Genomic DNA, 23568 nt, shown 5'->3' on the forward strand with positions numbered 1-23568 from the left:
GAAATCAATTCATGAAATAATGCTGGCAATTATGAAGGTTAAATTTGAAATGACTCTTGAATCATACTTGTTGGAAATAAGTAGTAATGAGAGGATAAAAAAAATAATGTTCTGTTTCTCTGCTTTGTTGCTACAGTAAGGATTGTTTTGACAAAAAGCCAGAAACTACAATCAACTTCCACCATAGAACAGTAGATAGAAAATGTCTGGAATATAGTTGAATTAAATAAGTTGACCTGCTTGTTGAGAGAAGACTCTTTGGAAGTCAGGACAACTTGGAAGTTGGGCAACTTAAAATAAATCTACCAGCAGTAGGGGTTAGAATATTAAGAACAAATGAGTTTATTATAATTTTATTAAGAACAGAATAATATGAGGAATAATTTAAATATGTTGATAATAAAGTTATGTGTTGGTCAAGCCCATTCTGTTCACTCTATAACAGAAGAGAGCACTGAGGCTAGATGGGTCCCAGTTCAAAATCTGAGTACTAAAAGCTCATGGGCTTTGAATTTGTAAAATGAAACAGAATGTTTTAGAAGTCACACACAAACCCCTTGAGCATAGTTACTAAGTGGCAAGGAAAGTAATATTCTGCACATACCCAGAATATAAAACAAAAACAAAAACCCCAACTTCACATGCACCTGAGCTGAGCTGTAGCATCCAATACAGGCTTTAGTAGGGCTGCCAACCTCCTGGAGATTTCCTGGAATTGCACCTGATTTCCAGAGGACAGAGATCTGTTCTCCTGATGGAAAAGGAAACTTTGGAGTGATATGTCTTATTGTCTATGATAAACTGAAGTCCTAGAGTGACATCACATTCCCACTGAATTTCTACCTTTCTGCAAACATTGTCTTCTGAGATACAGTCTCAAACCTCCAGGAATTTTCTAATCCAGAGTTGGCTTTGGAGCCAAAGCTCAGTGAGTCCCAATTCAAATAACCTTGCTAGTAAGACTCCAGTTGCAAAATTGCCCCACTTCCAAAATTTCCATCCAGAGTTTTACTATCTGGATGGGAGAGAGGGAGGCACAAGCACACTAACCTTGAACAAAGGGATGTCCCTTTTCTTAAACCTCCTTATCAGGAAGTGCCACCAGTTGATCTCTCTGCCGATCCTGTAGCAATAACACAGCTGGAGAGTGTGCCAGATCAAGGCAATCTCATATCCACACAGAAATGGCCCAAGGTGTGTTTTTAGATCTCTCATGACCAAACACGTTTCTGCAGGTAAGCAAAGGGCCTGCGGAAGCAGCTACATGGTGGACACATTCAGGATGTCCCACTCTGCAGTTTGATCCATCTTGTTTGGCAGAATAAAAAACACTCACACCAAAAGGAGTTTAGGTCACAATCTTCATGTTGCTCTACTGTGTGTCTCTTGATGTCGTCCTGAGGCAACTTCTAAAATTATCCCTTTCCCATCCCTCTTTCTGCTAGCCTAGTGAAAATGCCAAGCGTCACTGAAGCTTGAAGGAAAGCAGCAGGGCTATTTTAGGACCAGGTTCCCTTCCCCTCTCTTCAGCAACTGCATAGAACATACCAACAAGCACAGGGCTAAAAGGGCAGACACCAACTGCCCCCCCACCCCTGCTGTCCATACAGATACTCTGGAATCCAACACCCATCGGAAGTTGTCAAGTCATGTTCGCAAATGTAGACTTCTGCCTGTCCAGACATGGAAGGCATTCTTTTGTGGAGTGATAAAAGCTGTAGATCCAAGTGACAGTTTACATAGCAAGCCCAAAAAATTTCTGCTGCTGCTTAGGTGCTTTTTTTTTTTTTTTTGGGGGGGGGGGGGGGGGGGGTGTCAGTTCGGCTTTTGCTGAATGCGCTTCCCTACTGCAATATTTTCTCAAGCCTAGTTTGGTGTGCTCTTTTTGGAAAGTTTACAGTCAAAGAGTCTTTAGGTGTGTATAAATAGGAAGAATATTTCTCATGTACTGGCCACACTGGCACCATTTTCCTTGCCTCGACTCCAACCCAACTTCTGGGCTGTCATTCGCCCCCTCCACCATAAGCCTTTAAAAAATGGAGACAGTTAAATTGATTGCAACAGTACTAATTTCCAAATTTTTATAAAATGCCCCTATCTTTGTGGAATTGTAAGTGGAAATATGATTAGGTTCCACATTTCCCCTTATATCTCCAAAACAAAAAGGACAGAAAAGTACTGTTTTAAAAAAACTTGGAACTAGAACATTGATACAATAGACTGTTATAATGTTATAGCGACACAGCTATTTCTGAATTTTTTTTTAGAAACCCTGGAAAAAAATCCTCCTATTGATGGAAAAGGATGCGATGGTGATCAAAGAGACAGGAAAAATACAGGGAAAACTTTTGTGGGTGTTGCATTACCACCATAAATGCATCTGCAGTTGCAGCAACAGCCACAACTACAACGAAAATTGTGTCAATGTTAAAGCAGCCAATACTGCAAACCTGCAGTGGATGTGAATAAGGTGGCCATGACTAGATTTCTTTTTGTTTTTACAAACGTATTTTTCTTCTTCAAACAGAACTGACTCTCTAATTACCAATACATAAGATAGCTCTGCAGACTAACAGTTACTGTGATTCCTTCCTGTAGGGTAACTGGGTTGATTACAGCAAGATCTTGGGTTGTTTTTTTTCAGTAGCTACTTCTGATTTATGCAAGGTGTTTAGGAAGGCTTCTGCTTTGCCAAGATTCTGCAAAATACCCAACACTAGAGAATCAGCCAAGTATGGCTTAGCTCTAGGGAGTTTACATGCTTTCAAAATTCTCTTGAAATAATATGGACAACTTAAATATACTAAAGAAGCTGATGAAGTGGGTTAAAGATCTCATGTAACAAGAATCTTTTGAGACTGACCAGCAACCTCGTTCTCTCATCTCTCAAATTGGACGCCATTTATTCCTCAGCATGATACTGTTTGATACAGACTGACAAAGGGTGTAGCGTACCATGTGATTTATGTTCCGTAGCTCTAGCCGCTGGTGAATTTGGAAGTATTACTTGGTTATATTTGCTGCCTCATATTTTGAATAATGTTTATTGTTACTCATCACCTAACTGCAAGTGGTTGCTCTGATTTGCCTGGAAAACCCACAACAGCTAATTTTCCCCACCTTTCTACCCAATCACGGCTATAAGAAACACATACATAGTCACATATGATAAGCACATGTCTACATGTATGCAGTGGAAATCCACAGGCAATAGGAACTTTCCGTTACGTGTACAGAAAGTATAACAGAAACCAGTATGATTGTTGTGCATGATACATGAAAACGCTATGCACATGCTGTTCTCCTATATGTATAAAGGCTATCCATTTGTAAAACTTGTGGTGTATGAAGTGATCCTTGCCCATGATGGGCGAGGGAGTGGACATCATTTAGAGCAAACCAGGAAGATGAAAGAAAGAGCAGTTAGGAATGAAACCAGTTCAAAAAGTACTTGTGACCCAAAGGAAGCTCAAAGGTTAAAAAGTCTAGTCAGGCTATGGAAAACTCCTGCTGACAGCTAGTACATTCTATCACTGTACAAATGTTCAGGCACAAAAGAATAGGCTTGTGTGTACTACTTTTTACATTCCTTAGGAGAAGCTTCTCAAAAACACTTATTTCCTTATTCATGCACCAGACTGAATCCTATGTCTATGCACAATAGGAAGTAATGCCGTATATACTCGAGTATAAGCCGGTTTTTTCAGCACATTTTTAATGCTAAAAAAGCCCTCTTCGGTTTATACTTGAGTATATACAGTAATTCCAAGATGGCAGCTGGGGCTGCTGTGGGGATCCGGTAAGTATGTTGCTGCTTTCTTTCTAACTCACCAGAGAGCCATAAAAACAAGTTGAAAAGACGGCCTGCATAGCATTACAACTAGGTTGTGTGTGTGTGTGTGTGTGTTAAAAGAAACCAAGGCATTTCTCTCCTAAGGGTTATTGGTGCATTGCATTCTAGATGAATACAATTCTTCATACAGTAGTTCACTGCCAAATACTGATGTTGCTGAAGACAAAGACTTTCTTTGGAGCAAAGTTTAGGCTGGCATGGCTATGAATCCCAGAATTATTCTACATTTAGAGGAAAACAGTAGTTCATTTGTGTTCCCAGAGTGCTAGAAAGCTGCTCATCCCTAATGAAAACTCTGTTAAGCAACTCTATCTCATCTTGCTCCCAAATCTTCTGTTTTTAGCTGCTACTGAGTCAAGTTCGAAGGCTTATACTCGAGTCAATAAGTTTCCCAGTTTTTTGTGGTAAGATTAGGTACCTCAGCTTATATTCTGGTCGGCTTATACTCGAGTATATACGGTAATTGCACTTTGTGATCACATCCAACCATTGCTTTCCATGGAATACTGAGTGGGGGATTTTTTCCATCTTTGTGTCCCTTCTTTTCACACAACTGAACTGTGCATGTTGCATGTTTACTGGTCCCTACCCATCCCCTCTTAGTCAACTTGATATACCAGATTCCATTTCTCTAGCCACTTCCTCACTCTCCTCTCTATACCTACTCTATGTTAAATAAGAAACTTAAATGGAAAGATGCCTTACTGCTGGTCCCAGATGATAAGATGGAAGAGGTACTTGTATACATGAGCTTTTCTGGTTTGCAGGGGGCTGCACAGTTCCTTGCCACCATGGCTGAGGGAGCAGGAGAGGTAGAAATCTTCATAACTGCATAAAAACAAAACAAAAAAATTAGGAAGGCAAAGCCAGAAAATTCTTCTATGATCCAACATAGGGAAAGGGGGTGTTTGATCTCTGAGAAACTGAAGGCGGAGACTGAAAGCAGCCTGCTGTCATTCTTAGTGGCAGCCACACAGCAAAGAACAGGAACACATGAAAGACTTGACTTGATTTATTCCATACTCAGCAGCTGATTCATTGGTGAGAACGTGTCTTAATCCCAAGCAAGAGCCTATCCAGATTTCCCCCAAGGGGAATGAATGAATGACAGACAAACCCTAGATGACCTTGGACTGGCTTATATACACAAGTCTTGTTAAACAGTTAGGGGTATCCTGGTTTGGTGAATGGCCCCAACAACCTTCTGCTCCCAGATATCCTTCATATCCGAATCATCTTTCAAATGCACTGCAAGACCTTTTCATCTGGGCTAGGTTGGTGGTGCGGCTGGAAACAGAATGAGGGAACATCGGGGATTTAGTATCCACGTTGTTCTAGTTGTCTCAATTTTTTTAAAAGCATAGGTTATATTTGCATTTTAATCTGTTAACCACACTTAAGTCTTTGGGATGGAATGGAAGGATACTTTCAATACATGCCTTATTACAAGGAGGGGAAGGAGTGGCCTGCCAATGAACCCCTTTTGAAGCTCAGGTTGCAGGCAGGAGTAGGATTTTAGGCCAGCATCATTTTTAGTCCTGATTACATTCACTTAGACTAGAGCAAACCTGATCTGAATCATAGCTGATACTTTGTCTCTCAAGACAACAATCAAATAATTTCCAGCTCAGACTGCTGGTTAAAGGGAAAGGACTGGAAGAGCCTAGGTGTCCAATACCAACAGATTAAGCGTGGGATCTTCCCTTAGGCTGTTCACTTTTCGGAGCAGCTCTTCCTGCTTCCTTCCCAGACAGCTGGATCGACATACGCCATTTAGAATGCCATCACATGGGGCTCTGTCAGAAGGGCCAGCCATGTGACAGGTGCCAAGCGATGATGCAGAGAGGGCTACAGGGCAACAAAGGTCAGGCCAGGCCTAGATTTCCCAGGCTCGTGTTTTGTTCAGAGTCACTCACTCACTGGAATACATTAAAGATGGAACAAAAGCAAGAGGTCCCTTGAGGAATGGCAGCTAATGTTACCATCACCTCCTCCCACCCACCCCCACCCCACATGCTCCTGCTGCTGGGGATGTGGATTACCAATGGGCACTATCAGACATTGCCTCCCTGCCTTTAGGGAAACACAAACACACAAGCAAAGGCTGCGGACAAAGGAATATCCCCGCCCTGCCCAGACTCCTCATTGTCCCTATAACCATTAAGTGATTCCCCTCCGCCAACAGTCATTGGCTGAAGTGGCATAAGCCCAGGCTGAGAAGCAGCCATCTGTCACTGTCTATGGGGCTGAGCCAGGAAGGCGGGGTGCCGAGACCAATGCACTCTCTTGTAGTGCATTCCAGTAAATCTGAACGGGAGGGGAGGAGGGGGGGAAATGCTGCTGAGCCAGATCAGCTACTCTTTGCCATTGCCTTCATCTGGTCCTCTCTCTCACCTGACACCCCCCACCCCCAACAAAGCCTAACTCCTAATGAGAAACTCTTTTACATTATTCAGTCTTTACTGCTTATGAAATATCTACTGTCCTAATTTTAAACTCTGCACTAGAGGGGGAAATGTATGACTGCAGGTGGACTGTGCAGCTTTTTCACTCTCTCCCATAATATAAGACATTGGGGGCATCTAATGTGCGATTAAATCGTGGAATTCACTGCTAGTGGGTGTTGTGATAGTCATGAAGATAGATCCTTTTAAAAAGGGGATTAGACTAATTCATGAAAGACAACCACATCAGTGGCTGCTAGCCAGGATGACTAAATGTCTGAACAACAGAAGGCAGCATCATAGAGCTTTGGCCTCTGTGCCCTGTTTGGGCAGCCTGTTGCCTTGGAGGGGAAACAATGTGTGAAAAAAGATGCGAGACTAGAGGGACCACTGGTCTGATCCAGCAGGGCTTTATGTTCTCACTAAGGCTGAACTTGATTAACTAAATGAGGATTTGATAACTAATCTAACCAGGAAGCATAAAATTAAGGAAAAAAACAGCATGTACTTCTGACTAAGGGGACACAACAAACTGGTCCCCACTGGAAGATCATCAGCCAGGGTTCTGCAACCTGTGGCTCTCCCGATGTTCGTGGACTACAATTCCCATCAGCCCCTGCCGCAGGTTACAGACTCCTGAAGATGTTTAGAGTGAAAGTATTCGGAGAGATAAGTGCATCAAACTAGTTTGGCACACAGTTAGCTCAGGACTCTACACTTGCCTTTCAACCCAGTAGCAGTCTACTTTCAAATGAACATTGGCAATAAAATATTTATTTCTATGCCACTGGTTCTGAAGTTTGTGTGAAAACTGAGGTATTGCAGCTGTTCTTTGCTTTGCTCCCCAAGTCAAGGTGGTGGCTAAACCACGTATCTTTAAATATGGCACCAGTTGTCCTACCCCAAATAAGCTTCAGTGACTAAAATTCCAGGGATGCTATGACTCTAAACACAGTACAAGCCTATGCTGCTGGGCCACTGATATTTGATCAGAGGCATAAAGCAATGGGGAAAGAGGCATATATTTCTATAGAACATCACCAGGGAAAGTTGTTGTTGCTTACCTTGCAGCCCAGGTGATGGGTATGCGATGAGTGGCATAGACTGTGAAGGAGAGGGGGCAAGTCAGTAGCCGGACCTCTTGGCTAAGGTAATGCTTTCTGTTCCCATGTATCACAGTCTGGAAGTCCGCATTAAATGTGTTGCAATAGAGCTCCACCAAATCCAAGATGGAGGCTGTTAGAGCCTCCACAACCTTCTCTGTAAAGGAGAGGAATCAATGTGAACAATTTAGAATTCTAGCACACAAACTGGAGGAGCCATGAGGAATCATGGGATTAGAGAACAGTTTGGAAATCTCCATCCCTAAGATCTTCCTAACATTAAGATTAATATCTTTTCTCTTTAGTTGATTCTCAGCTGCTCTCAATGTTCTGTGCTCCTGAAGCATGTTGAGTTTTCATTAGGTTAAATATCTCATTTGTTCATTTAGTTATATTTTTTGCATACTTGTGGAGTCCCTGAATATGTAGATGCCCCTATGATGGGTTTGCTCTTCTTGTGACTGGCACAGGATTCAACTGCTTTACTAGCAGCATCCTCTGAAGACTGCCCCACACTCGTAGCTTGGATAACAGTAGCTACAGCCAATTGGGGGGAATTGGGCCAGTCCAGCCTGCAGCCTTGCCTTCCCTCTCCTTTAAATAGTTGCCTTGCCTCCTGCCACCCAGCCAGTACCAGAACATTAAGGCTGAGGGTTGCTGCATATGGTGGTCAAGTGTGCGGCTGGCCTTTTGAGCAGGTCTTGCTTCAATAGGCCTGCCATGTGGAGGGCAGACTGTCCTGCTGTGTCAACTGGCATGGTTGGGGCCAACTTCGGCTATATGCAGGCCGTTGCCAGGAGGGCTGCTGTAGCAGGCTCTCTTCTCTTCACCACAGGTAAATATGGAGGTTGACCCCAGATACTGAATTTTTTTTAAAAAATGAAGCTATTATAATTTTCACAAGTAGCAGAACTCAGTTTTTCTTGAAACAGAAAATATAGGAAAGTAGTTTTGGTGTGTATATATATTTCAGGTATACATGAGTAATAAATACATGTTAGGGAGGTCATGTCTCCTGTTTCAACTGGAGACTTCCCAATCCCCCTCTCTTTTGTACACCACGTCTTGGCTGGGTGGTGGGAGAAAAAAGGTCACAAATCCTAGTGTGATATCATTTCTGGGTATTCACCAGAAGTGACATTGCACCACCGCCTCAACGATTTCTTCTTCACCTCCCTTTCTGTTTTGCTGGTGCATGCTTATGTATGCAAGTACACAGCTTTGGTTCTAACTTTGGCTTATTTTAGAGATAACACCTCACCTGGTTTAGCACTATATAGTATCATCAAGCCTCCTAAATGTGTTCATGCCAACCTTTCCTTCACATACATGACAATCTAATTAGTTACTTCCTGGTTTGTGGCAAACCATAGTTTGCCATCACAGCTGAACTGGCTGGCATTGCAAACAAGGATTAAAGTGCACTTTACAACCATAAAGCAAGGGAAAACCACAACTAGTTGGCTGGGTGATGTTTTTCACGAAAGCAAAAGTTGTGGAGGGGGAATCTTTCTCAAGAGCTTCTCGGGCTGATTAATAAAAAGTGACACTGATGTTGTGTTAAATCTGTGAGTTAAACAGGGTTCAATTTGCAAGATGTAAAATTTAACAGATTAAAAAAACCAATCCTGGGAAGGCAAAGCTCAAACCTCAAGGTGCTTATATATTCTGTCCAAAAATTAAAGCTCCTCCTTTATTTTCATTAAGTTTGGATGACTGGAAGACATAACTCGAAGCTGCAATGGCAGTTTCTCTAGCAGACACAATACTATGAGGCCATGCAAAGCTATTGAGAGATAAACCGTTTTTACAATCTGCTCTTAATTATTTTGAACCAATTTCTAAACAGACTGGTCACTGAGGGTTTTTCCCTTTCCCTTTAAAGGACAGCTATTAATAAACCTAGTACTACTAATAAAAGCAATTCAGTAAATAACTATATGCAACATTTTAGGGTTAGATGTGAGTTTAATAAGAGTTCCAGGAACTCAGTAACAATAATAGAAGAACAATTACCTCTATTTTCCCTCAAGGCCAGAACATTTGGATCCTGTTCAGGAAAGAGAAACCAGACTAAAACATTTTCATGACAATCAGTAATGGAAGCAACTCTCTGAGCCAACGACTTTATATAACATGCTCTAGCCACGTTTCCATTCTCAGCACTTAAAATTCACCTGAATGAGAGAACAAAACAGAAGCAGCTACACTTTCCTAGGTGTTTACATCTACAAAAGCATCGGTTCATAGAAGCAGAATAAAATCTGGAAAAAGGGGCAGACTCTATTCAAACGAGGTCTTCTTTTGGGGAGCAGGGAGAAGAATCTTTACGGAGTATAAGGAATAGAGAGATTCTTCCAATAAATAATAACCAGCCCACTTTTGCAAAGAGTTTTAACAGAATTTAGCAAAATATTGGAGAAAAGAAAAGATTTATTTTGCTCCACTTTCAGTGCTCCACCCTTTGCTCTTATATTCTTCATTTATTTTACCCAGGGTTTGGCCTTCCCTAGTATCTTTCTGAGTTAGCAAGGCAGAGTAAAACTTTAAACCACTTCAAACTGCTCAAGATTCCAAGGATCAGTGATGTGTGGTGGTTAAGCATCATTTCTTTGGGCTCAGCACCAACTTGGAATATACCCCACCACACACACACAGACTCCCATCCCATACATTCAGTCTCATGACTCACAAAAGAAAAATGTCTATTTGATTTCTAGCATTGCAAATAGACCACAGCACAGTATTACACCCTTTGAGCCCCTGGCCTCCAGTGGTTGGGACCTGGCTATATGATCATCTATGACTGAAAACATCAATTGAAATGAGTAGCTGCAATGTGAATTTATTGATCTCCCTGCAATGTGAATTATTGACCTGAAATATTGACAGGTCCCCTTTCCCACATAATAGTTCCTCAAGACACATTTGAACCCCCACCCCCCTGCAAACTCTTTGACATCTACATGAAACCCACTGGGGAGATCACCTAGAAATCCAGAGAATGGTGTTATCACTTTGTGAATGACACACAACTCTTTCTCTTTCACATCTGAATTCAAAAGTGAGCCCAAAATCCATTCAAGTGTGTGTACAAAACCTATGCTGAATAAAATATACATTTCTGTTCTCCACATTAACAGCTACAGACACAAGGATGGCAAAATTAGCATGAAACGGATTTAAGTATCCTCCTTCGGTAGCATCTAGTGCAAAACACATAGCCACAACAGCCTTGTCTTCTACAGTCTGGTACAAAGGTAAAACTTTTGTTCTCATTCTCTTCTATTTAATTTTCGCATTCAGAGTAAATTCCACTTCCTTCTGTCTTTCAATCCTGCTCCTTACCTTCTGGATCTTGGGCTGCATGCGAGATGGACAGGGTGGCAGCTGATTCAGGGCGCCTGTAATCTCCTGAGACTCTACAGCAGCAAGAGCATTGCAAATGGCCATGACAGACTGGATCACTCGCTCGGCCTTCAGCTGGAAGTCTCCCTGAATGGGGAATCAAATAAGGGCCCATGACTCATCACAGCAGCTGGTAAACCAATTTAGCCATGCAGTCTTGCCTCTACAAAGAGCCACATGTGGTATTCAGGTAAAACAGAAGCAAACAGTTCACACTGATCATAAGGCCGAGCAAGATGCTAACATTCAGATGCATGCAGTAGCGTAGCGCCCATGGATGATAGGGTCATTAAAAGCTAATAATGATGATGTCATTATACCTCTGATAGCCACTGGGGTGGTAGTAGTCTCATGAAAAAAAATTAGCCTCTGCTTCTGGGACTTTCTGATTTGCCACCACAAAAAATATCACACTGTACTTGATGGGCCCTGATCCTGCAGGTCTCTTTTTATGTTTTTAGGCTCTTCGAGAATATGTGTTACCATGTTTCTGATCTGGGAACTAAAAAAAAAAACTTACTTCCCCCTCGCCCAAACACAAAAACACTTTATTAAGGCTGCAGTCTGCAAAATACTTCCCTGGAGTAATGTTAATGATTCCATGGATGTACTTGGGATCAATTGGTCTAAAGTCTGTTAACAGGTTGAGAAATTTCTACTACTTCTGTCCTATGCATTCCTTCTTCCCTTGCACTCATAGGAAGGAAAAATTTAGATGGTACATTACCATATGCCAGAGTGAACAAGTGCAAAAATGTCTGTAGGACTCTGCCCAGAATTTTACCTCTTCACTATTTTTGACAACAATTGTTGCTGGATGATTTGGATGACCAAAGCAAACAATAAAATAAAATGAAAGTGCTAATCTAAGACCTGTGAAGGCTTCACTGAAGTGTCCACAAGAGCTGAAGGGACAAGAACTTTATAGAGCAGAGGTCTGCAACCTGCAGCTCTCCAGATGTTCATGGACTACAATTCCCATCAGACAATTGACCATGCTGGCAGGGGCTGATGGGATTTGTAGTCCATGAACATCTGGAGAGCCACAGGTTGCAGACCCCTGTTATAGAGTATCTGCTTACTCTTGCCATCATCTCCAAGGCAAAAACTTGGCTTTCAAAACAAAAGGATTTGGGGAGACAGCTGAAGATGCCTCTCAGCTGATTTCAAGCATGCCGTAATGCTCAAATTACTAATTGCTGGAATGCCATCACTAAGCTTTCCGGAACCTAGGTTTCCATTTGACATTGCCAGAGCCTTCCACCAAAGTGATCCCAGACTGGATGCCTCAGAATACGCAGATGGAATTGTCCCTGAGGGGCAACGTGGATTACTGCATATGAGTGCTACAGATTCTATACAAGTAGCTTGCTCCATCAAAAACAAAAAAGGAGTCTTTTGTTACCTCAAACACAAAAATTAATTGCCATATAAATTTCTGTGGATACTGGCCCACAAAAGATTATGCCATAATAAATCTGTTAGTCTTTAGAGTAACAGAAGACCGCTTTAGACCTACAAAATCCATTGGACAGGAAGCTTGAAAGGCAGGAGAAGTTAGTGAACACGGACCCTACAAGTCTCTTAATTGTAACTGCCCTTGAAGAAACAACACCCCTGGAAAAGATACATGGAATACTGGTTTGTGGAAAGAGGAAAAAAAGAGAGCTTTGGATCATGGGAAATGGTAGAGAAGTTGTTGTTTTGGCTGCTGGAATCAGAAAGGCACACCAGATCATTTCTGATTTCCTGGGCTTAAATGTGTCTACCTACTAAAGCTTTTTTTCACTCGACAACGATGAGATCTAGCAACTTTTTAAATAAACAGAAATCTGAAATTATACTAGAGAAACATTATACTAGAGAAAGAATGAACACTTGTATTAGAGAGCTCCATTCTTCCGAAATCTTCTATATAGCATTGTTATGATCTACTTTTGGTATATAATGCTTCGCATAATAGGATGACACAACACCTGATATGCTCCTATCTGCCTTGCATATACAGAAAGATAAAAGGCTTTTACGGGGGTTTAGAAAGAGTTAAATTCTATGTCTGTTCTTGTGTTATGTGCATTCCACCTTCTCACAGTGGCAAGAAGTTTGAATTGGTCTCCTTTAGAGGAACCCTGACCTGGATGGCCCAGACTAGCCTGTTGGGCCAGGTTAGTACTTGGAAGGGAGACCAAGGCAAACCACACCTGTTCCTCTTACCTTGAGAACCATACTGGATGTCCTCTGACTTCATCTGTGGTTTACCACCTTGGGGACCCAGAGTAAGATGAAAAATCAGGGCAGAAACGTTTTGGAGAACCAGCTTGACAGGGTGATTAAAAGCAGGGGACTCTCGATTTGATTCCCCACTCTACCACATGAAGCCTGCTAGGTGACCTCAGGCCAGTCACAGTTCTCTCAGAACTCTCTCAGCCCACACAGAGGCAGGCAACGGCAAATTGCGTTGGAACATTTCTTCCCTTGAAACCTCTGCAGGGTCTCCACAAGCTGTGACTTGAGGCAGGCACACACACACACACACCCCTCTGGAGGATAGTGTCCTGGAAACTTTACAATGTTTACAGTGTTCTTGTAGCATGTCTTTATTTACAAATGCACCAGTGAAGCACAGGTGGAAGCAAATAGTTACCCCCACAGGGCAGCAGATGTGCTACCTCACATTATCTCACATCTCCAGAGACAGATCCTGTACCTCCAGGGTGCTGCAATCATCTCCTAGCACTCTGTGCTACTCTTTCTCTTCCAGAACCTGAACTACTTTTTCTTCATACACTGACTACTTCTACCACTTCTCTGCAGCTGCATGTGTGTTGGGGGGTCACCTCTACTAGAACCTGTCAGGTGCTTAGGATGAGTTAGCTCTTACCAATTAAGGCCCACTGAGGTAAAAACCTACATGAATATTAGGAAATATTACCACTCCTTTTGTCATAGGCTGTAGTTCCTCTACCCCCAGGAAGAGGAACCTAATTGCCTATGGGACAGAAGTAGTCACAACAGTATGAAAATTCACTTTCAGTGCTGGCTAAGATAACTCAGCTTCAAGAGAAAGAAATGCCTTACAACTAAGTTAGCACGCAAAGAAGTCTCTTGCTTAACTTATTTCTCCTCTGCTTTCCCACTCATCGAGTCTGAAACCCACATTATAATCTGTATTCAAGAGTCTAGTAATCCAGAACTTTCCAAATGCATCTATAGACAACCTTCACGACAGCAGTCAAAATGTATGTGTTGTAATCGCACTTATCTCAAGGGAAACCGAAAAAAGAATAGATAAGCAGCATCAGAATTGCTGACGATGTCAAGAAGAAAACCTGGAAATCACTTAGCTACACACGGTTTGTTTTCTGTTCTGACTGATAGCTGATGTTGCTATGTAGCTCAGCCTTTTGGCTGCAGTCCCAAACATAGTCATGGCTGGCAGTCCTCACCTTATGCTGAGAAATCGGATTCATGAAGCATTCAAGACTGGAATGAGGAAGAGAAGAAGCAAGCAAGTGCTTCACTGTCAGATGAGGTGGGGAAGGGAAAGGTTCAAGTAGGGTTCAAGTCATTTTTCATTTTATGGGCAGACCCAACCCTTGTAAAGAAGCACAAACCTCTCATTGGCTTCAAGCAGAAAGCAAAACATGATGTGAACAATGAGACCCAAAAGAAAAAAAGTGTAATGGAGAAAAGACACCTTTGCAAAATGGTGTCATGCAGAAACTTAATGTGTGTGAACTTTATCACTTCAAAAATACACTGAAAATATATTACCAATTAATATCAAGAATTGTTTTAGAGAAGGGAGCAGGCAGAGTAACTGTAAACCCATCAGCTTCTCCCCTTAGTGCAAGCAAGGGAGATAGTTCTCCTTTAGAAAAGCCATGGCAGAACACACCAACACTAAGATATGTACATACATCTATCAGACTTCTATGCTGGGTATTATTCTAGATGCTGTACATTAACAAGTGTTCCTTGTGAACTTTACTGTCCTGTACTATTCACTACAGCAATAATCCCTCTCACCTCAGCGGCTAGGAAAGCATCCACCTCATTATGGAAGGTATCAAAGAGAAGGCTCAGGGCCTGCCTGTTGGGAGGAAAAGAAGAGAACAAATCGGGAAAGAAATATGGAATTAGAATGCCACACCTGCTGCATATGGAAGATCTCTACTACGGCCTTTATTCTAGTTCTTATCAGACAGCCTGCAGCTGGCCTAGACTAATCTTGGATCTATTAGTTAACTTCTATTAGTTAGCTTCGATTAGTTAACTGTAGCTTGCCTGTTGCATTAAAATTGTACAGTTGCTGTGCCGCCCCCCCCCCCCCCCCCCCCAATCTACTTTAGTTTCTGATTCATCTTTACCTGCTGATGGTCTGCTTGATCGGCCTCTCCTGGAGGTGAACATAGTGGTTGAGTGTGGAAGGACTCTGGTCATCGTTTGGCTGCAAAAATAAAGGTAGCTGTTTAAACACATTCAATGTCTCTCTGTTAGGCCTTCCAAGTCTGACTGGTGGCCAAGCTGTCTCTGATTGGGCAGCACTGACCTTGATAGGCCAATGGTCTGACTCAGTGAAAGGCAGCTTCATGTATCCACAGGAACACATGGTCCATGCATGATTTTCTAATGAATGTGACTGAAATGTACGGCATCTGCAGGCACAGATCCTACCAATTCCTCCTTGCTTCTCTCCTTTAAGGACAGTTCCCACTAGAAGTCTGAGAAGTCTTCTAGACCTACCTTAACAGCCATTTCAGAGACTGCATTTTCCCAGACATATAACTGTTCCTGCAAGTGATCCTATTAAACAAGAATGATTTGTATGTATGAGTCACTTTCAAACAAGATATTATAAATGTGATCCACCGTGGGTTAGTAAGGAAGCTGCTCACATATAAAAGGTGAGCAGATTACATTTTTATGGTGGTCCAGACATTTTTTATTTTATTTATTTATTTTTTCAATTTATTATACCGCCCCATCCCCGTAGAACTCTGGAAGGTGACCTGTCTAATGCACATATACAAATAAGAATGCACGTATACAAGTAAATAGCTAAAACCATTAAAAGCAGCAGAAAATTAAAACTAATATTAAGATTAAGACTAACAGACAATGGCGTCCGACAAATCTATTTCCAAACCCTCTTTCAGAGGGAAGATCAGCAAACCCCAGATGGTAGGGGGACAGATGTAAAGGCCATGGGGGGGGGGGCACCATCAACGGCTGGATCCTCCAAAAGCCGGTAGGAACAACTCAAGATCTTACAGGCCCTGCGGAATTCGGTAAGGTCCTTGGAACCGGACAGAACAGAGAGAGTGTTCCACCAGGCTGGGGCCGCGAAACTGTAAAAGCCCTGGCCCGATGGAGCAATGCCGTATCATCGAAAAGACCAGGGACCACCAGTAGATTGGCCTCATAGAGCGAAAGAGGCATTATAGGGACATATGGAAGCGTCGTTGGTCGAGAAGACTCTGAAGGTCCCAGGCAGCGTAAAACCTTGAAGGTCAACATAACACCTTGAAGATGATTCGGAACTCTGCACAGAGGAGTCAATGCGGCTGGCGCGGGCACGGGCTGGATATGATCCCAGGTGGCACTACTACTGTAAGCAGACGTGCAGCTGCATTTTTGGACCAGTTTTAACACTCCGAATCCAAGCGCCGAGAAGGCCCGTGTAGAGCTGAGTTACAATAGTCTAGTCTGGAGATGACCGTTGCATGGATCACTGTGGCCGAATCGGTCTGGGAGAGGAAGGGGGCCAGCAGCCGGGCCTGGCGAAGATGGAAGAAGGCAACCCGGGTTATATGGGCCACCTGGGTCTCCATTGATAGAAACCCGAATCCAGGTGGACCCCCAGATTGCGTCACGGAGGCCGATCGGTGCCAATGTGACCCCCTCCCACACCGGCGGCTGAAAGCGTCCCCACCTCCCCCTCACGGCCCAGCCAGAGGATCTCCGTCTTCGATGGATTCAGTTTTAACCTACTCTGTAAGCGAAAGCCAACCAGCTGACCGCCTCCAAACAATGCTGGCAGAAGCTGCAGAGGCGGTGGCTGTTCCCCCCTCCATCAACAGAGATGAGCTGAGTGTCATCCGCATACTGATGACAGGACAGCCCAAAACTCATTACCAGCTGAGCAAGGAAGTCGCATGTAGATGTTAAACAACAGCGGGGATAGTAATGCCCCCTGGGGTACACCGCAATCAAGCGGGCACTTCCGGGAGGCCTTATCATCCGCTTACCTCACTTGCTGATTCGGACCCCGGAGGCTTGAGGCAATCCACTGAAGGACAATGCCCCGCACTCCAGAAGCTGGCCAGGCGGTGGAGTCAGAAGGTGGAAGTGATGCGACCACATCAAGCGCTACTTGGTAAAGATCTAACAATACCAGCAGCGCCCGATCACGCCTCGGTCAAGCTGCATCACGGAGATGTATCACCAACCAGCGGCGAGGAGCAGTCTCCGTCCCATGCCCAGCACGGAAGCCGGACTGGAAAGGGTCGAAAAGCGATGTGTCATCCAGGAAACCTTGAAGCTGCTCCAACACCACTCTCTCAATTACCTTCCCCAGAAGCGAAGAAAGATTGGCAACGGGGCGGTAATTGGCCAGATATCCCAGGATCTAATGATGGTCTTTTTAAGAGTGGGTGGACCACTGCCTCCTTCAACCCATCTGGGAAAACTCCTTGCTCAAGGGAGTTATTGATGATACTCAACAGATGGGGTAGTAGCTCCGCCTGGCAGGCTTTCTTTCTAAAGCCAAGGCAGACGCGGATCCAGAAGGACAGGTAGTAAGGTCTAACAGCAGCTAAGGTCCTGTCTACAACGACTTCACGCGAGGGTAGGGAAAACTGGGTAAACCGCGGGCCAGAAGCTGACGAGGGAGTCTCCAGTTCGCTAATTGTAGCCAGCGTGGGTGGAAGGTCACGGCCGAGTGGCGCAGGCCTTATCCGCAAAAAAGCTCATAAATGCCTCGCAGCTAATATCCAATTGAGAATTTATTGACCTCTCTGACAAGGAGGTCAGTGACGAAATTATCTGAAACAATTGGGCTGGTAGAGCTAGCGGACGCGATGGAGGAGGAGAAGAAAACCCTCTTAGAGCTTCGCTTCGTCGCCATCTCGCAAACTTTCATAAGCGTCTACTTATAAGATGTTACGCGCGGCTTCGTCGTGAGATTTCCTCCCTTTTCGCTCTATGAGCGTCTAAGACCCCGCTTCATCTGGCGCAACTCCTCCATTATACCAGGGAGCTGGCGCCGAGAACGGCGAAGTAGAGAAGCGCCGAGGGGCAACAACATCGATGGCATCGGAGAGGCGGGCATTCAAGTCCTCCACCTGCTCATCCGGTATTGCCGGCCGAGTTCAGGAGTCCCGAAAGAGCATTCCAGAAACCAAGTGGATCCATAAGAATGTCTCAGCGGTGAGCAAAAATCGACCCGTCGCCCTGAACGGGGTGTTCGCGGCAAAGTCCATCCGGACAGCCTTCAAAGGCATAGTGGTCGGGACCATGGCGCTTTCTATCGATAGAGGATACGACCGGAGTTCATCCCTGACCCGAATACCAAATCCAGCATGTGACCGGCCTCATGGGTGGGGCCAGAGTTGAATAAGGAGAGGCCCACAAATGCATCGCCATGGATGACACTAAGGTCCGCGGACGCCGTACATGAGGCGGCGTCGACATGGGCGTTGAAGTCCCCCAGAACAATAAGCTTGGGGAACCGCCTTAGCGCCCAGTCCGACTACCACCTCCAGCAGCAGCGACAGGCTGTCTCCCGATTAGCTAAACGACCCGGTACACCAGGAAGAACAGCCAACCTCTCCGAGGCCAACCACTCCAGGCCGACACACACTCTACATGCCGGTGATTTCCGGGTTGGGGACTTGCCCTAAAGGGAATAGACTCCGCGGATGAACAATGCCACCCCACCCACCCGGCCCGCATTGTTCGTGATCGGTGAAGGCACAGCGAAACCGAGGGCCTTGACTTCGCCCAAGGCTGACGGTCTCACCTTGGCGCACCCAGGTTTCGGTGACACCTGCCAGGAGTCCACCTGCTGGGCACCGAGAAAGTCTCGAAGTACGGAAGTCTTATTGTTGATGGACCTGGCATTGATTGGCATCAATGGCCAAACAGAGTATCCCTGATCCCAACCTCCATGCGTTTCTTGCAGGATGGAGTCGGAGGTCAGAAGGTGGTAGCATAACTGTATCGCCGTACATCTTCTATCATATAACCGCCGCCTACTTAATATCTACCCCGTCCCATCAAAGCGGGGATCCCCAATAAAGTTGGTGCCCCCATAATTATGCAACTTCCCTCTATCACAAAACCTAACTAGTCTCAGCCTAACTAACCCTGGTATAAAACCAGACTGGTCAACTAGCTACCTACAGCTAATGCCTATAATACAACAGTAATACTACAAAAAAAACATTCCTATTACCTTAATAATCCTCTACTTAAGGGAAGTGTAATATGGGGTTACTTGGGAAAAACTTGAGGTCGAAATTCGCTAAATGATAATAAAGGGGCTGCACCGCTTAAATACCGATGGAAGCCTTATAGAAGTGGTGGTGGGTGTAGGAGATAATTAAAGAGATGCTACAACTGGAGTGAAGGGCGAGGGGCTCGCACCACCCAAGCCAATCACTCGTCCGCCAACCAACTGGAACAAGAAAGAGTCCCACAGAGTCGATGATCTGGGGCGCCCAGTCAAGATAGTAGCTGAAATTTCCCTGATCACCTCATATAGTCCTGGAGCAGATGATTCTAGGTCCGGAGGCTGGGTCCTGAGGCATAACCTATCCAGCAGCCCTCCCACGACCGGCTGAAGCATCAGGGGAAGCGGTGATGTCATCAGGTGTCAATGTCCTAACAGCTCATCCGCCAATATGAGTGGCCCTTCAGGCAGGTTCCATAACCTGCCCTGGTGAAAATACCTGGCCTCTTGACTCTCCACCGGAGCTCAACTTCGTTGGTCACCAAGGCGAAGAAAATATAAGAACGCCCGTTGTTGCAAAGATGTAAGGGTGGAGAAGCGTCGGCGAGATGAAACGTCAGCGTCGTAGGCGTGAAAGCCTCTATCCGGCCATTATCCCTTCCTATAACCCGGCCTTAAAGTTATACTGACTGTGCCCAGAACTGTCCGTCCATGGGGCTTCCCGACCAGCGTCCGCGCAAGGGGAGGGAGTGGGGTTTCCGCCACTACCCCCCGATATTTTGGCCCTTGCCACTGAGCAGCTCCCGTCCTAAGCGCTGCCTCGCGGCTCCCTCATTACCGCGCCCGACCTCTAAAGGGACCCACAGGTCGGTGAAGTCCACACTGGGCCGAAGGAAGGAGTCACTGCCACTGACTCCCGGCGGAACAATCGCCCAGCATCGATCCCTCAAAGCGCACACCCAGTTCCCTGAGGGGCCCTTTCGGGGCCGGCCGAAATCAGCGCTGGAGACGAAATTAAAGTCGCTGCCGCAGACTCCCGTTGATAGAAGCGCCCGGCAGCTCTGTCTCTAGAGCACCAGCCGCCCGGCGCCCGAGGGACACACGCAGCCTCGGCAAAAATAAAGTCTCCCACGAAAATGGAAAGGAGGGGTACAAAGGAGGCTAAGAGTCAGGTACCTTTCATCCCGTTGTTTCACTCCGTTTACCGTTTCGTTCGTCCCGGTTTGGTATGCTTTATAGTAAAGCACTGTTCTGGAGTGAACTTAGCGACTTCCAAGCCCCAGTTCCCAAGCCTCAAGAGGTATATTAAACGCACAGCTAGGTAGTTTCGCGGTGGTTTCGCGGCTTCCGAACTGAGTTCCCCAAGAAGCCCCAAAAATACAAAGGCAATAGAATAGACGGAAGGCTCAGCTGGTGGTTAAAAGTAAGAGAAATTTAGGTTAAAAATCCAATTTATGCGGAGCTCTGCTGCTCGGCTCCGTCGCGGACGCCATCTTGGACATAAGGATGACATGCCAGAGCAATCCTGTTCCAGGAAAATACAGCTTCTGAATCATGCATGAACCAGTAAAACAAGTTGAGTCAAAAGAACTGTGACGCTGCTCTCCAGGGGGAGCTCTTTGACCTTCATCCTGCAGGCTGATGCATAGAGGCCCTAAGGAACAGGATCCCTCCTCAGCACCCAGTGATGATGCAAGGGGTCCCCGTAACTTTTTGCCCCAATTTAAAGTGTCACCAACTTTGCCAAGGCTACTGTGCAGGAATGTTGCTCACCAAGGGGCATTTGTATACAGCCATCAGTGACTTTTTATACCACAAAGCAAGGGCCACTCTATGGGCCTGTCATGCCTAATAATGGTGCAGCCTTCCACCCGTCAGAAACTGCATTTCCTTGTGTATATGTCATAATCAGTGAGAGATGCCTTTGCAGGTGCTGCAAAACAGACGCTTTCTCCAAAGCTGTGATAAATTGGACTAAAGGCAGGTTACCCGTCAATAGGAGGATTTTCCTCAGATTCAGATCGGGCAGCAACTCCACTGCCTAAACCCACAGGCTTGGATTGGAGAGTTCCTTGCAGCCTTCGGTTACACTTGTGATAAGATGTTTTTTGTGCCAGATCTGGATTCTGGAGAACAGGAAGCACTGGACACAGGCACAGTGATTATAATTCTTGCTAGGGACTCAGGCAGTGGTGGGACTCAGCAGGTTCGCACCACTTCGGCAGAACCGGTTGTTAAAATGGTGCTTGTAAACAACCAGTTGTTAAATTATTTGAACTCCACCACTGCTCAGAGACCATTAATAACCCACCATTCTGTTCAAGGGGAAAAGGGAGAACAAATCCCCTTCCCTCATCCTGCCTGGCCAGTGATGCAAGGCCCCTCCCCCCCAGAGTACTTCAGAGGCTAGCCACACTGCAAGCCCCTCTTCTTCCCTTTTTGACCTGTTTCGGCAATTTGTAGCTGTTTGCCACCTTGAGTTTTTCTTTTGCAAACATGATCAATAATTAAAAGCAGGCTCTGGCCCTGAAATGGTGCTCCGTAGCAAGTCATGCAACAGCTGCTAGCGCCACTGTACTGCTGATAGGAAACGCAAACATAAAATACAATTGTGGGTAACCAAATATCTGAGATATTGTTAAGGCTGAGATCCTCCCTCTAACAAGGCAAACATCACCACCTGATCCGGAGTTAACAGCCCAAGGTTCTATTCCCATCATCGAGAGGCCTGGACCTTCTCCACTCTTTATGTCATCATACTGTCAACTTTAGACGGACTAGATATTTCATCAGGACTAGCAATAGCAGACAGTACAACCAGCTGGTAGGCAATGCCTCTGTCCCCCAAGCATACTCAGTGGCAATGCAGGTACTCACTGTCCGAGCCAAGTCACAGCGCACAGCCTTCCTCTTCAGCAGCTGCAGCCGGATGTCGATGTCAAACTTCCTGCAGTGCTGGATATATTCATGGCTTCCTAGTGGGTGTTTGCTGAAAGGATGCAAACACTTTTTAAAAATCCCTCTTGAGATCCAAAGGCCCCCCCCCCCCCCCCATGTTGTGTAGAGGCGCCTGCAGGCAGGAAAAACCTTTGAATTCACTATTTACCCTGTAGGCCTCTAGAATCCTGCATGTAGCACAGCAGACAAGGAATATCCCAGACCTAGGATTATTGGGTAAGTCAAGCCACTTTTATGTGTAACAGTTTCTCTCCCAAAAGAACAGCAATTGGCAATTTCATTTCATGGCTGGGTTTAGCAGTATGCTTTCTTAACCATTTAAAATGCCACATCTGCGAAAGAAACCGCAACAGCAGCAACAAAGAAAGGAAGACTGCACAAATGGAAGAGAAATACTTTGGAAGGAAACACAATCTTTATAGACAATACCATTTTCACCAAGTGTCGACAACAAAAATGTAACTGAAGTGGAAAAAGTCTTTTGGAATAGAATATTTATCTTTATTTTACCTCAAACCCTGCTTTTTACCTCACCTTTCTCTCCAAAGCAGTCACATCTTTTTCCTTTTAATCCTCACAATCCTGTGGTAGAATAGAGTTTCAATTAGGATCTCCCAAATCCTCGTTTGGCACCCTAACCACTTGACTGTGGGGGCTCACAGATCATAGTCTAAAGAGCCTACCTACCTCAGTCTACACCAGTGGTGGCGAACCTTTGGCATTCCAGATGTTATGGACTACAATTCCCATCAGCCCCTGCCAGCATGGCCAATTGTAGTCCATAACATCTGGAGTGCCAAAGGTTCGCCACCACGGGTCTACACCATAGCTCCTTTTTAACCTATGTCCTGTCAGTCCAGACTCTTTAAATGCTAGGCGCCTGAAGATCAAAACTTGGACTGCACTGCTAGGGTTGCCAGCTCTGGGTTGGGAAATGCCTAGAGATTTGGGGAGTAGGGCCTGGGAAGGGCAGGATTTGGGGAACCATTTTCTCCAGGGGACTTGTTCTTTGTTATCAGGAGATCAACTGTAATAGCAGAAGGTCTCCAGGTGTCTCCTATATACTGTACATACTGAACTGAAACTCTGCTTGTGTTCATGATAAAAGGAAGTGCAACGGTGAAGGACAGAAGGGCAATCATAACAGGAAATCTGGCCCTTTCACCAACCAGTCTAAGAGGAAAGGTCAGTTCTTATCTCAGCAGAGCCTATATCCAGACTGGAGCGCCACAGCTGCCATCACACAAACAAGAAATGTGCAGAGCCAGCAGACAGAGGGTGCTCTGTTTTTAAAGGGAAGACAATCATAGATGCTGCAAAAAGGAGATGAAATTATCTATGCTCTGC

The 23568-nt window shown here is 45.0% G+C and overlaps 1 protein-coding gene across 6 annotated transcripts in view; it reads right to left on the reverse strand.

Annotated features, from left to right (window-relative positions):
• Window positions 1–23568, reverse strand: part of PIK3C2B (phosphatidylinositol-4-phosphate 3-kinase catalytic subunit type 2 beta) — a 127667-nt gene that overhangs the window by 42631 nt on the left and 61468 nt on the right. For all 6 annotated transcript variants that reach the window (XM_048496548.1, XM_048496551.1, XM_048496550.1 and 3 more), the window contains 7 exons: window positions 22141–22252; window positions 15179–15258; window positions 14838–14901; window positions 10749–10895; window positions 9417–9450; window positions 7362–7557; window positions 4559–4681 (listed from right to left, as the gene is read on the reverse strand). In XM_048496548.1, coding sequence (XP_048352505.1) covers window positions 4559–4681; window positions 7362–7557; window positions 9417–9450; window positions 10749–10895; window positions 14838–14901; window positions 15179–15258; window positions 22141–22252 — 756 coding nt within the window. The remainder of the gene's footprint in view (window positions 1–4558; window positions 4682–7361; window positions 7558–9416; window positions 9451–10748; window positions 10896–14837; window positions 14902–15178; window positions 15259–22140; window positions 22253–23568) is intronic.

Source organism: Sphaerodactylus townsendi, linkage group LG05 (assembly GCF_021028975.2).
Source record: "Sphaerodactylus townsendi isolate TG3544 linkage group LG05, MPM_Stown_v2.3, whole genome shotgun sequence".
Classification (NCBI taxonomy): domain Eukaryota; kingdom Metazoa; phylum Chordata; class Lepidosauria; order Squamata; family Sphaerodactylidae; genus Sphaerodactylus; species Sphaerodactylus townsendi.